The sequence below is a fragment of the Ambystoma mexicanum genome, chromosome 10 (genome assembly GCF_040938575.1).
Source record: "Ambystoma mexicanum isolate Mex_15411 chromosome 10, UKY_AmexF1_1, whole genome shotgun sequence".
NCBI classification, from domain to species: Eukaryota; Metazoa; Chordata; class Amphibia; order Caudata; family Ambystomatidae; genus Ambystoma; species Ambystoma mexicanum.
Window position 1 is genome coordinate 1,512,613,950 of NC_090932.1, and position 15,297 is coordinate 1,512,629,246.

The 15,297-nt window shown below is 47.6% G+C and overlaps 1 protein-coding gene across 1 annotated transcript in view; it reads right to left on the bottom strand.

Annotated features, from left to right (window-relative positions):
- TCTN2 (tectonic family member 2) overlaps positions 1-15,297 on the bottom strand; it is a 794,052-nt gene that overhangs the window by 414,670 nt on the left and 364,085 nt on the right. Inside the window, exon 8 of the mRNA XM_069619693.1 lies at positions 13,432-13,564. Within this exon, the coding sequence (XP_069475794.1) occupies positions 13,432-13,564 (133 nt within the window). The remainder of the gene's footprint in view (positions 1-13,431; positions 13,565-15,297) is intronic.

Sequence of the window (15,297 nt, forward strand, 5' to 3'; positions counted from 1 at the left end):
AAGCCCAGTTCTTGGTTGGTTTTGCAAAATCTTTGTGCCATAAGGTCGTCAGACAACCGGGTGGATTGGGGCCCCATTCGGTCACAGGATCCGGAACCATGTTAAAGACCCCCCCCCACTATTACTGTGCCTTGCACGAATAATTTGAGTTTCTCCTTCACCCTTTCCCAGAATTGTGCCTGGTTTACATTAGGACCCCACACCGCCACCAGCATCAATGGAGCGCCCTGAAGGGTAGTCCTCACCATCAAGTATCGCCCCTCTGGGTCCATCAACTTTGCTGCCGTGTTAAAGCCCACTTCCATAGCCAAAAGGATAGCCACGCCTCTTTTTTTGGATTTATATGATGCACTTATGACCTCCCCGATGGGTCCCCCCACCCACTTGGGTTTTGCCCCCCTTGCCCAGTGAGTCTCTTGCAAAAAGAGGAGGCCAAGTTTCGCTCTACGGAATTCTCTCAATAACAAGGATCTTTTAGTGGTGGTGTTCAGACCCTTAACATTTAGAGAGCCCACCTCCAGCGACACTGGGTAATCAACCATTTTCCAAACCAGCACTCCTCCTGGCCTGAGTCCTCAGAATTTCATCCAAACCATCGTTACCAAGTTCTTCACCAGAGCCCCGCCCTCACTCCCCTCCCTCCCCCGGTATAGAACATAACCATCTCCCCAAGTGGCCTCCCTCCATGGCCGCAACTTGCCAATCCCCACTTCCCCACCACCCCCCAACAGTGTAACCTCTAAGTCCCTTTGACCCCCTCTCCCCCCCTTCCCTGGCGCCCAGCCAATTAGTTCCACCATTACTAGTATGTGGCCAGACCACCAGCATGTCCACCAATCGTTAGGCTGCTTCAAAATACAAATGTATCATTGAGCTCCCCCTTCCTCCCTCAGCCAGCAGTCCCCCCTTGTCTTCATCCTACTAGTTGTTCTTGGGGACCGAGGTCTGTAAGATTTTCCTCGTGCCCTCCTTCCGTGCCCCGCTAAAAGCCATGATATCATTTACCTCATCCTTCGGGGCTACTTTGCCCTTGATCCCTTGATGGTGAGGGTGTATTCAGTTTCTTGTATTTCTTGGCGCCCAACACCTTCTTTCTGCTTTTCACTCCCTCCAGTCCTCTTGCCCCCACCACTGACACCCGCATGGGCCCCCTCTGAGCATTCGGGTCCTCCACATAGTCTTGAATTGCTCCTCTTATGTCTTCTTCCGTGACCAGGGTTACTTTCTGCTCCATATATTCAAAAGACAAGAAGAAGGGGTATCCCCATTTATAGCGCACACCGTTCTCCCTCAAGAACTGGGTCAAGGGGCGACACATTCTCCGTCTGGCCAATGTATACGCTGAGAGGTCCTGGAAGATTGCTATTTTTGAATCGTTATCCATGATCTCCCGGTCTTTCCTGGCCTCCTCGAGCACCTTTGTTTTTTCGGTAAAGTAGTGGAAGCGCACCGGGATGGATCGGGGGCCCCCCTGATCTGCCCCCTGCCCTGTGCGCCCTGTCTATCGTAGGCTCCGTTGTTAGTTAATTTCCAAAGAGGAGATTTATTATGTCCCTCACCACTCGGCATTTGTCCCTTTCTGTTTCACCTTCTGCTTCCGGAACCCCGAAAAACCTTAAGTTGTTCCTCCTTTCCCTATTCTCAAAACCGTCCATCTGTCTGGATCTCTCCTCGTCTTTCTTTTCCAGCGCCGCCAACCTCACTTCAATTTGTTCTTTCAGAGCTGTAGAGGATGACTGATTGTTCTCAAGCTGGAGAAGTCTGTCCTCGGCCTTTTCGACCCTCTGGTCCATTTTTTCCAGCTTCTGGGCGATGTCTGATCACATGTCCCTTATTTCTTGGAGGACGGTGGCAAAGCCCTTCTCCATTGCTGAGGGCTCCATCGGGATAGCTCCCTGCTGGGCTGATCCCTCCTTGCAGGCCAGGTTATTCTGGGTGTTTTCTGCCTTCTCAAAACGATACCCCTGTAGAATGTCCTTCCAACTCATGTAGCTTTATGATGGAGGTCGGTCACGGTCCGGGTGGGCCCGTGCTTACACCTCTGGGGATAGGGATTGTAGGAAGTTTAAATTGTGTGGCCTCTGGGGGCCTAAGTTGTGGTGCCCACCCCCTTTGGTCACTTTTTACTAGTGCATCCCTTCGGGAGCGTCAGCGGTGCCTGTATCCTCCCCTGGGGGTCTTCCTTACCCACAGTACCAGGGCCCCCTCCCGGCCAGTCCCCGCCGACCCTGAAGTCAGGCACCTCGGGGAGTCTTGCTGGTCCACCTTGATGAGATTCTGCCGAAATTTGCCTGTGGTTTTGCAGTGGGAGTTCAAGGGAGCGGATGTTATGCACCCTGGGAGAGACCGGGGCCAGGGCAGCCGTCGTTCAGTGACCTCTACTACTGTTAGTGTCCGCAGGTGGGCTCCGCCGTCCCGAGCTGCCGTGCCACCATCCAGTCCAGTAACTACGATGTTGCTCTGCTTGCAGGGAGGGGGCGCTGTAGGCCCACCTCTTTCCTGAGCCCCCCAACCCTTCCGGAGAGCGATGAGGGGTCTTCTCTCTTGATGCCCCCGCCTTTCCTGTCCCTGCCTCCTGAGTGAGTGTGGCCGTGGAGGCCCCTTTGTTCTGTTCGAAAACCAAGGGCCAACGTCTAGTGGGCACCTGTTCCACCTCCTCGAGGCTGCTTCCACGTCTGTAGGGGGGGGACCCCCACGACAGAGGGTCCCCCTTTGCCTGGTCCTCACCAGTACTTATTATCCCGTGTCAGGGGACCCCTCAGAAACCTCCCCAGAGGGGACACTGGAACCTCTCCCCCCGCTCTGCTCCCCTCTGGTCCTCCCCTCCAGTCGATCTTCCCAGCAGTGCTGGGCGGAGGAGGGGTGCAGGCCAGCCCCGGCGCTCCCTCGCCACTTCGAAGGGGCCGTCCGTCTGTTCTGCCCGCCTGCTGGTGTCCTCTCTGGCGGATTGGGGGTGGCCAGGCCCACCCCGGCGCCCACCGCGCAGCCCCGGCGGGTCCCCCTGCCCGCCTCCGTGTGTTGGCCTCTGGACACTCCACCTACGGGATGCGCGCCCGCTGTTGTCCTCTCCGCCGGGAGGGGGCATAGGGGCCCGAAGGCACCGAGCGCCCCGGGGACGTCCAGTGAGCCCCCAACCGCCTCCCCACTGAATCACCTCTCCTTCCGCAGGCTCCCTCTTGCCGCTCTCCAACCAATGCCCCGCCTCCTGAGTCGCATCTCCGAGGCGCGATCTCCGATGCAGGCGGCCCAGCCCGGGGGCACCTCAATCACAGGCAATCTGGGACCCCCGAGTCTCAGGATTTCACCCGGGGGTACCCCGGGGTCTTGCCACCACAGACTTCGGCTTTGTACTGCCGGGGGAAGCACTTAAAGGGGGTGCTCAGGTCTCTTAACGCCCTAGCTAGGCTGGAGCAGTATGCTCAGGCTGCCATTGCCTGTGCGCCCCCTGGCGGCATCCCACGTACTATTTTATTTTAGCGTATTCTTGTGGCTTTGTGCCAAAGTGGTCACTTGTTGATTTTAGGTTCTGCCTATGTGGCTCCTTGGGTTTTCTTTTCAGTACTTGGATGCGTTGTTGTAGTTCTCAGTTACTTCTTTCTTCCTGTGAGTCTGTGGTTTTTCTCTTTATTCGACTGGTTTTATGGCTTTGTTCCAAGTGTGGTAGATGCCAATGTGAGGTTCTTTCTATAGTTTAATTTCCTTCTTTGCTTTTCTTTCGGGTTCTTTTGGATGGGTTTTTGGTGTATATGTTTCTGGATCACAGAGGCGTTAGCCTTCATGTGATATTCAGTGGATTTTGTCAACCTTCTTTGTCGGTTTCTGAGCCGTTGTTTGGTTTGCAAGTTCCTTATAATGTGGGAGTTTCTTTGTACCGTCTGTTGATAGTCTAGGTGAATTTTCAGTGGGTCTGGGTTATGGGTGGGTGGTTTTCAATGGGATACACTGTGGCTATTGGGTGTCAAGAAAAGCATTACTACATGTGCCAGGTAGGGGAAGGGTCGAGGTGGTAGTGAGGTAGGACAGGCCAAAGGTCAGAGTACCACAGAGCAGCTATCCCTGACTGCAGCCAGGAGCAGGACCCCACTCAGTCGCTATTCCAGTTTGTATGAAATCGGCTGTAGAGTGTAGTACAGCTCAATGCGTGGCGAAGCTAACTATAGGGTGCTGCACAGTTAAAAAGTGGCTAGCTATAGGGTGCAGCACAGTTCAACCCAGTGGCTAAATATAGGGTGCAGCACAGTTCAACATAGTGACTAACTTCAGGAATTGAACCATCTGTAGAGGTCTGGGAATTGGTACACAAATAATTTGTTGTTCAAAGGTTGAAAAATGTTGATCCATTTTGCTGCATTCTGCCACTCCTTTGAATCAAAAACAGCAGGGTGAAATTTCTCATGCCATCTCGCGAACCGAAACAAGCCGCACAGAGTTTCTTGTACTGCATGAAACTAATATGGATCAAAAAAAGCCCCGGACAAAGTTTCTCCTGTGGCAAGCCTAGCATGGAGGAAAAAATCAACCTGCGCAAAGTTTCTCATGATGCGGCATGAAGCTATCGCAAATCAAAAAACCGCACTCATCTTGTGTCGCTGCATGAATCTTGCACAGAAGTTTCTCATCATGCTACAAAAAACGAACATGGTAATGAAACGCCACGCTCTGTGCAAAAAAACACAAAACCGGGCAAAATTTCCGTGGCAGTGGCACGTAATGCTGATTTCGTGGAAGGGGCAGAAGTGGATTCAAGTGCAGATTCTGCACGTTTCGCAGGTGAAAATTTCACTCACCCCTACATATTAGGGTTTACTAAATTCCTACTATGTGGAGCTTTTCGCATTCCAGAGGCAGAGTTAGTCTATGTATTTGAACTACTCGGTAGCAAAGCTATATTGCTTCCATCTGTGTGCAGCTTTCCCTGTAGAAGCAATTAACTGTCCCTGTCCTAGTTGGGTGGTACATACACTGCTGTTATGCTATTCCTATTCTATGTGAAAAGTGAATATATCGCTCAGCCCCTGCTGGGCATGCTCTTTCTGTTGTGAATTTTGACTTATGAGGCCTAAGCTGTTCCCATTCTATGCAAGTGTAGCTTGCATTGCTGAGGCACCTCATTTGCCTGTTCAGTTTGGGGGTGCTTAAACTGCTCCATAATTATAATTGTTCTTTTATAACGCTCTTAATACAAGCGAGTGGTTATAAGCGCGGAATCGGGTATCAAACCTGTGTTGCGTTGTCTTGCTTCCAAGACAAACGCGTTGCCCCTGAGCTTTCCTTCCTCCTCATACAGTTTCTTCTCTATGCAAGTGGAACTTTTACTGCTGTGACCAACAACTTATTTGTGGTAAACTTGTGCTGTTGACCGACAATGTTACGAAAGAATGGTCTACCGAGCTCAAAGTCCTACTTTTTCTATACTAGAAGGGGGAGTGTTCACTTGTGAAGCCTACGTTGCACCTGTTCTATGTGAAGGGAGTTTATACAGCAGGGACCCAGTCCTCATGTGTTCTCTGTGAGAGTATCTTCTACCCTTGCTTTACTTTGCACTGATCCACTCCACCTGTTCTACATGATCAAAGCTTTCATTGCTGTTACCCTGGTTTGTGTGGGGGGGAGTGGGTTGGAGTCTGAATGGCTCCTACTCACGCTGATCTGTTCTGCATAAGCAAAGCGTTAACCAGCTTAAGTTGCTGCTGTACATATTTTTTGCAGGCAAGGGACGCTCAAGCATGTTAGTGCTCATCTCTTCTATTTTGTTCCACTGCATTCTGTGCTTGATATGTTAATCATGAGAAACCTGCTTTTCTGTCATGATGTGGACTGCCTCTTGATAATGATTTCCCTACAGTTTCAACATTTTGCATTTCTCGGCTGGATGTTGCACACCTTGCACTCTTCTGTGAAGGAGAAACTTTTAATCTTGAGTTCTCATTCACTCTCAAAGTTAAAAAAAAATAGGCAGTAAAATATTCCCACTTCAAAATCTTATCTGGAGCACAGAGGCCGAGACAGCCTTTATAGTGTGCAAAACATGAATTCCATCAATGAGCGAGGGATAGAGGCACAAGAGATTCCTCAAATAGTAAGACCATCCAAATCCTCTAAACGTGGGCACTATAATGCTCTATAAGGAAGCAGTGAACTAAATACTGCCTCTCTAGTGTGGGTTACCAATAGTGAGTGCATGTCTATAAAACCTGTGAAGATTTAAGGCAGAGAATCAGCCAGGAACTACGTCACTAAAATTGTAAGCTGAGACAAGAAGTGGCTGGGCATTACATACCTGCGATTTAGCTGTGCTATAGAGAACCTGGGGGTGGAGGAGACACGTATCACCAGGAGACAAAGACCCGACATTTTTTAATCCCATCATGGCAGTGGTAATTTTGCAGTTCTGGAGTGGATTTCCAGTTGTGTTACAGGTAGATGTAGCATCCCATAGATATGTAATATCTCCAAACCTCAAATGAAATTTAAAAAAAATTCCAACCTTACATCAGTGCATCACAAGGTTTTGTAAATCAGCCACATGTCTTATCATGCCACCTGGTGCCAGTCCCTGTGGACATGCCGCAGGGTTGGACTAAGGCTTCCATCATGTACGAAGCCATTTGTTTTGCTTCACTCAAACCAGATTGACCAAAACCTATTCATCCAATGTCTCTCAAAAGATTTGGCAACATGCTGCAAGCAAAGAGGGCCCAAGTGAAGGTGCAGAGCGAAAGTTTCGGGTTTGGTAGTCTTAGCACCCAGGATGTCCAGGGCTGCAGTACATCTTCATTCAGGGCAGATGTCAAAGAAACTGAAGTGCATTTCAATGAAACAGAAGTGGATGGACAGTTGTTCTGGAGAATTGTAGAAGCCATTACATCGGATTGGACCTGTGAGGCGACCGATCGACGGATGCTCCGATGGAAAGTGTGCGCCTGGCCAGATAACCTACAAATACAGGGAAAAAAGAGGATGGGAAGAGGGAATACTGATTGGGAAGCAGACACATGGATGGAACAGCCAGAAGGCAAGTAGAAGAGAGCATGTGGGATGACTAAAGAACATCCATGCCATCTCACCTTGATATGTTCCTGTATAGATGGTTAATTGGACCAAACATGACACCAGGGCGCTGGAAGAAGTTTGAGATTGGCTTTGGGAAATGCCCTGAATGTGTATTGAAGGATGTGGGGTTCTCATATTTGCTTCAGTTGTGTCACTTGGCCAGAGTATTTTGAGCAAGGTATGGAGGGTAACACTGTTTGTCGTAGGTATAAAGCTTAATTTCTAGAAATCTCTGTACTGGAGCGATTTCCCACCTAAACATTTGAAGAGGTGTGTTGCATTAGCTATGGTACAGAAATGATGGGTGCTGTCCAAAACATTTTACTTAATCTCTATTGCTAGGGCCCAGCTACTCTGCCTGATCTCAGAAGACTCTCGTTGGTGCTTGACCTCTGCTCACAGATCCAACCCTTGGAAGCCTTCGAAAGTGTCCCTGGAACACCTGAATGACTGACCAGCTCCCTTTTGGGCTGCCGCGCTGCAGCCATTGCTGTTCCCAGCAGAGCCTTGGGACTCACAGTATCTTCAGCATATGCCAAAAGACACTAGTCCTCGCTATGTTAGCCATCTTACAACAATCAAAGCGGAGCTGGGGCTGCTTCTGTGTTCACCGCGGGAAGAGCGCCTGTTGCTGTCTGAAGGTGGTGATCTCCACTGGAACCATCTTTCTGCAATCCCGTGAGGTGTCCTGAAAGGTCTGTATCTCTGAGATTGGCATCTTTTCTTCATTTGGGGGCCTTCTTTAAGAAGTTACCTGTAACAGTCTGGTGAGAACCGCAACCAGCTCCCAACCTGAAAAGTGCCACCTGCACCTGGAAACGCTGGACTCCCCCTCATCCGAAACGAGGACAGAAGATTGGAGTCCCAGTGAATTCCAGAAGACCTGCAGTGTCACCTGGAAGAATCAGAGTATGCGGTAAGTGTATATACCTATTACTGTCCTAACCCTCTCTGGCCTTGCCTTTGGTCGCCACACCAGAGTGAAGGATGTGGTCCCAAGACCTACATTTGCAACAGGATGGAGTGGGTTACTCATCTAATTTGAAGTAAATACTTACCTTACTTTTCAATCGCCACCACGGGCCACTGCATCAGTTCAGAAATATCTTTTGTGATGAATCTGTACAATTTGTCTCTTCTCCCCAGAGGAGAGCCACCGCCTTCGAGGCTAGTGAGGTGAGCCTGCTCAGCAAGACACTTCCTATGGGTTTGGGTAAGTGAGACCTCACTGGAAGTGACTCTGGTCTTGGGGACAAGGACTCCCATTCCGTTGAGGAACTCCCTGTCCAGAACACATTATCCGTCTAAACGGGAATTGGAAATACTGTTAACCCTGTTTTGGATTCACCGAATAGTGACACTTCTTCATTCTCTTTGGCTTTAGCTGGAAATAGCAAAAAAGACCGAAATTAAGAGACTGAATGGCATATTTGACTGAATTTAGGCTGTACGAAAAATATGCCATTCGAACCCATTATAGCAAACATAGGGAACGGGGTTGCGGCGGTGTCCCCCGCTCCACATGTTCGCTATAATGGGACTGTGGCTTGCAGGGGTGTCCACCGTGTCCCAATAATAAAGATTTTTTTTTTTTAAAAAGGAAAGGATCCTGCAGTGCTGGTTCTCAAGCACGTAAGTGCAGAGAACCAGTGTCGCAGGGGGTCGTCAGCAGCAGCAGCCAAGGAGGTGTGCCGCAAATAGGTACATTTGGGAGGGCGGGGGGGGGTGCCGGGGTGTAGTGTATTCCTAATCTACGGGTTGTTTGACCGTAACGGTCAAGTTAGTTACAGTCTTTTCGGTCGCAAACATTTCCGTTACGGCAAACAACCCCAATCCCTTTAGGTAATGCTGGATTCTGCGTGAACGCTACACTCAAAGACACACCCCTCTTTTGTTTGTGATGACATACATAAAACTATGAGGAACCTTGAATGGATGAGAGTGAATCTTACGCAGAGGCGAGTCTCTGATGGGAAGATGACCTGGAGGGGCAGAGCTGCTCTAGATCGCGGAGTGACGGTAGCGTGGGGAGCGACCAAATCGCTCGCAAGACGCCAGAAGCCTGGTTTCCTGACCGGCAAACAAGCCCTGGTCAAGAAGGAGACACAGTAAAGAGAACCGTCGGGCCTGGGGCCAGTTAACAGGCGCTGGGATGAGACTGCAGCAGAGAGCCCAGATCACCGAGCTCCACAAGAGAAATGCATTAGCTTCCGAGCAATGGAAGGGAAGCGACGCACCCAAAGAGGTAACACTGTTGAAAGGGGCAAACCACGAGGCTGGGAAAACCACAAGGGTTACGGGCACCTGAAAAACCCAAGCAGACAGATGCCATTCATAGGTCGAGCTGAAATAAGCCTATCAGAGGACCAGAGGGCTTTGGAGAGTCATGAGAAACACATAGACAGTAATATTCAAGGCTGGGAAAGCCAAAGGATTACAGGAATCGAGAAAACCCAGTAACCACCAAATATGACAAACAGAACAGGAGACAGTGAGAGACAGAGAACCTGGAGAGTTCCAATCCTCAAGTACTAAACAAGAACATAGTCAATTACCAAGTTTGAAATGGTAGAATTGTATTAAGAAAACCTTTTCTTCCTGGAAAGAGGGAACCATATGGAAGTGAGATTTGGCATACAGAACCTGCAGAGAGGTTGAGGACTGTAATGCGAGAAAACTGACAACATTTTTAAAACCGAATGAAAAATTATCGAAGCGATTGGGCCTGGCAGAAGACCAGGATAGAGGCTACTGCTCTGTACTTTTTTTTTTTTATATTATTTCCTAAGTGGTAGGGACACATTAGCTAATGGGATTTGGACTAAGGACTATTGCTTTTAGACTTTGAAAAGCATCCTTATTTATAGTTGGTTAGGCAGGGAACTTCCCTCACAGCAGCAGGGCTAGATAGGCATTTTCATTTCCAATTAACATGGCTCATCTTAGTCCGAGTCCTTCTGGTTCGCACCACTTCCCTGGGGAAACCTTAGTTAGAACTTGCCTTTTCAGGCACAAGGCCCCATACATCTTAGGGCTGGACTTCATAAGACAGAGTGAATTGGGTTGTGATTATTCCATTTAAGTGATATGATCTCTAAAATGTATTTACTTATTTATTGGGCATTTGTACGGCACCTATACACAAGTGGTTCAAGGCGCCACAAGACCAAAAAGGGGGGGAACCATAAATGGTCCTACTTGGCCTTGTGACAGATGGACAATGCAAGTGTAGAGACAGAAGGTGCAGTCCCCCCCCCGACCCCCCTACTCTCTGCTTGAAGAAACGTCTGATCTACAGAGAGTTGGAGCTAGAGGACCGAAGGACTCTAGCAGAGAGATATTTAGGGAGAGAAAGTTGGATGAATATCATACAATATAATAAATATAATAAAAGGACAGGTGTTTGTTTGTCCGATGTAGTCATGCACAGTAGAGATTGCCTGCTTTGCCTGTTGTCACTGCTAGAGGGAGCTGGTGCCTTAGGAATAACATTAACACACTGAAAATGGCTCACCTCACACAGGCTTTCACACTAGTGCATTATATATATATGACTGCTATACTTACCTGGGATGTTTATGCTTTGTGTGATTAGAAAAGCCTAATAAATAATTGTATTTTATATACTTACCGACTTGAATTATTGGTGGTGTTCCTTGTGGAGTCAATCTGGCCCAGAACACATTTAAACTTTTCTTGAGACTAAGCCTTCACTGCTCATCTACCTTCCTTGATTGCATTTTGGCTAACCTCTGTGTGTTCCCGGTTTACCATAAATAGGGACGCACCCTAAAATCCTCCCCCCAGGGCTGACTTTAGAAATCCATCTTAACAGGCTGTACAGATGCTTTGTCATTAAAAGGCTCCTGCAGTGGGGATGCTCATGCTGAGGTGACCGGAGGTTGCGATGGATGGTTCCAGAGGTCAAGCAACACAGGCAAGCCCTGAGAAATGAAGAGCCTCAAAAATGCCCCTTGAAGAATGGATCCGGTTGTCACCACTGGATTAGGGAAAAGGAGTCTTGGACAGAAGAGCTCACTATTGGATTTTTTATGTCCCTCAAGATGCTGGTACAGAGCTTCCACGTCGTCCTTGGGTCCGTTTGTCTTGGACTTTTCAGTTTCCCATACCAACAGTTGACAATATTCCTGGTGCAGTGTGCCAGCTTTTATACTAAAGCAGAGGGTAGATGGCAACATTGAAACTCTGGTAGTCAGCCAGCCAGTGTTGGCTACTCCACATGAACCTTTGTGGCATTCTCTTGGCTAAGCTCAGGATAAAGGAATCCTCCATGGGGGTGTTTTAGGCAGGCATGAGAGGGTAGTTAGCGGGGCAACCCATTGTCATTGCAATATCTATGGGTGTGCAGTAAGTGAGACAGTATTTAAAGTACACATCTGCCTATCCTCCTTCCACCTTCTCCTCTATAGTCCATATCCATCTATCTCTCAAAACCCACACCTATACTTTTAGATCGTGAGGTGGCTTATATGCCACTTATGCTCCAAAACCAAACGTTTCTCTGCATTAAAAACCTTCATAAAAAGCTTTTAGAAACTGGCACATGATTTCAAATAACCACAGAGGATCTGAAGAGCCTCCAATGGTATGGGGAAAAATAAACGTACATTTAATGGAATTCCTGTCATTTGTAACGAATCCAGGGAGCCGCCCGATTTGGAGGTGAGCCCACTATGCAATACAGTCCCTAAGGGATAGGGTAAGCGGGATCTCACTGGGGGTGACCACCCCCCCTTAGGGGACAGGGAATCCCCAAGCAAAGATACTGTTGCATCTCCCTTTCATTCAGAGTCCCAAATGCTTCTGGGGTTTTAACAATACCCTAATGGTCAAGGTGCTTTAAGAAGGACCGGTTAGGGTACCGCCCCCCCCCCCCCCTCAAAAAAAAATGTAAAAAAATAAACAAATCATGTTTTCGATCCTTTTGTTTTCGGTCCTTTTGCGTTGATCCTTTGACCATTCGATCCTTTGTAGTCGATCCTTTGACCTATATAACCAGACAAGAGAACTAGCCTGCAGGCAGGCGACCGCAACCTATGTTGGAGCACACAGAAGTGAATGCCTCCCTGGAGGCAGGACCACACCAAGAACATGGAGGTCAGAGGAAAGCCAGAGCCCATGGAATGGCGTAAGGTCCAGGAAGGTGGAGAGCCAGAGAAGCGCAGAACTGCCGAACCATGTGAGAAGTCTGCCATTGCTGCAGGCACTCACGGGTGTCCCGTAGTTCAGATACCAAAGTCTTGCCAGTTGCAGGAAAGAGGAACCGATGCATACAACCCAACCGCAGAGACATCAGAGTTGCAGTTCCACAACAACTGGTGAAGCTGCCTTCTCCTGTGCGTGGCTCGTTGGAGAACAGTTGAACGGCCAGCGATGAGAGGTGAACCCAGAAACAATGGTACCTGTTGGAGTTCCTTCAAAAATAGTTGCAAGATAAGTTTTAAGGGAGGGAGGAGAGGCACACAGGAGCCTATGAGTGGCCGACACAGAATAACCCATGAGGAGTGAAAGCAAACAAGACATATGGCCAGAGGAGCCAAGAAGCCTACGAGCGGCTGACACCGATAATACTGCATGAGGGGGCAAATGCAAACGATTAAACATTAAGGCAAGAGAAGCTGGGTCGCCCTCAAGGAGCTTGTCCAGACAAGGAACCAGAAGGTGGTGAAAGCAGCATGGAGAGATACGGCCCGAGAAGCCAAGTAGTTCCTGATGGGCTGACCCAAAGAACTTGGAGGTGAACTTGGCAAACTTTCTTTTTGAACCTTGTGAACTTGGCGAGATTACAAGGACATTTTCCTCAAGACCAGGAGTGTCTCTCTTTAAGAAAGAGAAGGACTTGCATTACTTATTTTGATGAACTATAGCAAAAGGCCACACCTACCTTGAGACAAAAAGAGAGAACCAAAGACACATTGGGTGAGGGTCAGAAACCAGGTAGTTGAAGCAGAAGTATACTGGGAGTTATACGGGGAGTTAATTTACTTAGGCCAAGTTACATTGTTTTGTTGTAGTGGTAGGGCAAACACAGGATAGAATAGGTTTTGGACAGAAGATGACATTTTTGCGAGACATCCTGATGAGTACCCAGGTTTGTTCTTTTCTTTGAAGTTAGGAAACCATCATCATAGCCATAGGGTCATTTGGTTTCCTTTTTGGTAATAAACTCACTTGAACCACATCCTCTTGTCAGTCTTGTATGCTTGACTTATCACACATTATGCTGACATTTTGGTCGCTACTAGGATAAACAACTGCAAAACGTTTTATTTTAAAATGTTACACAAAACCACCCTGAATTTTGGGATGCAAAATTGTAAACCTTGTTTTAAAAGATGCAGTGAATGTACTACATACCTCCTTTACCATCCTTTATTTTCAGTGGAGACACTGCTCCAATATTTTCATATGTAAGAGGACTAATGCATGTAACATCAAAATTCTGAAGGAATGCCACTGGAGCTTTTCTGATGCAATATCCACTCATAAACTGCAAAGGAAAATGAACAAAATGAGCACTTTAAAAGCCACCAAAGATGGTCCGTAAAAAAAGATTAGAGCCTGTTTTTGCTCAAAACACTAAATGAGATTTCGAACACAGAAGAAGCAGTCCTAACTTGGGCCAACATATCTACCTGTTCAGGCAATCACATTTATTATAGCGCTTCATGTTACAGTCGTGGAATTGCTTAATTTAATTACACTAAACATATCGACTTCTGAAAAATTGGTGGCTGAGGCAACTGTGCCTCATGCAAGGTGAAAAACTGACAGGAGCTGGAAGTTATTTAGCGCCTACTTGTAGCCTAGATGATCCTAGTTAGCTTGAAATCAACAGCTACGATTCACCCCCTCCCGATCCCCCAGACCAACAGGTGCCATACAAACATACCTATATCACATTTACTCTGGGTGTTTGGGGATGTTTCTAAAGCAGCATTAAGGCACATTAAGAATACACTTCCATCATAATGAATCATATATAATGATCAAAAGGATATAGGTTGCATCATGTAGAAGTAAGATTTGTCACTCACTAGCTATTTGCTCCCAGTTCACCAGAGGCAGCTCCTGCTTACCAGATGATGCCCAATACCTATGAGCTGCTTTCAGCACCTGCTCAACAAATCCTTATTTCAATCCATGCTTATGTATTGCAGGTTAAACACTGATATCTGGGATGAAGAATGATCTCACTCACTCAGCTTCCATGCAAACTATGGCCCGAAGCCTATGATCTGCAGGCTAAACATGGATGTCAAAGGCAATGGCTTACATTGTTCCCATACCTTGCATACCTTGCCAGCAATCTTCTCTTTCATGACGTGTGCCTTTACACACCGATGCTCTGCACACAGCCCAGATGGCAAGTAATCTGATCTGATATATGAATCCCAAGCTTTTCTTGTATATTTTCTTTCAGAGATGCGCTTGTAGTTGGACGCAGTAATTCTATGATTGCCATAGATTTGAGGTTAAGTGGCTTTCTTCTGGGACAGTCTATGAACGTCTCCACTTGGCACATGGGTGATACAGAATGGGTAAAGTTCAATCCGAGTTCAGTCAAATACTAGGGACGTTTCAACCACACTTAGGTCTGCCTAGATTAAGGTGGACAGATGAAGCCCCATGTGGATTACACTGGCATTGCAAATGGGATAAAACGATGAACATTTCACCAGGCTGTGTACAATTGCCTATAAGGTTCCACAGCACCTTTCACTCTACAATGAGGACCTAGAAGGGCTGTCTTTAAAGTTTTAAAGGGGTTTTCCCCAAGCTGTACCAAACGCTTGGTCATTTCTGTCAGAGTACATATGAAGGCAGACAAGGAACAGCTAGTATTAGATGGCTTTGGATGAAAGAAAGCTAGAAGCAAAACTAATCATTTCGGCTCGTCACAAACAGAAGGAATTGGATCCTCAAATTGCCAACCTGATTAATCCACTGGGGTTTTCAGAATAACCAGCTGTGAAGAAGCCTGCTGAATTCTCACAAAATCCCTACCTAAAGTCTCCTCCCAGGTGGCCAGGTGAAGGCAGCTATACCTGATCCTAACCCAGGGGTTCGGTGTTACCTGGGTGGATCACCTCAGAGGAGATACGCACGCCCCCCAGGTTATAAGAGGATTTTCTTTAGGAGAGACGCAGTATTTGTCTTCTTCAGAGAGGCAGATTTATATGGTGCCAGATAGAGTCAGACTTCGTTTCATAAAGATATCCC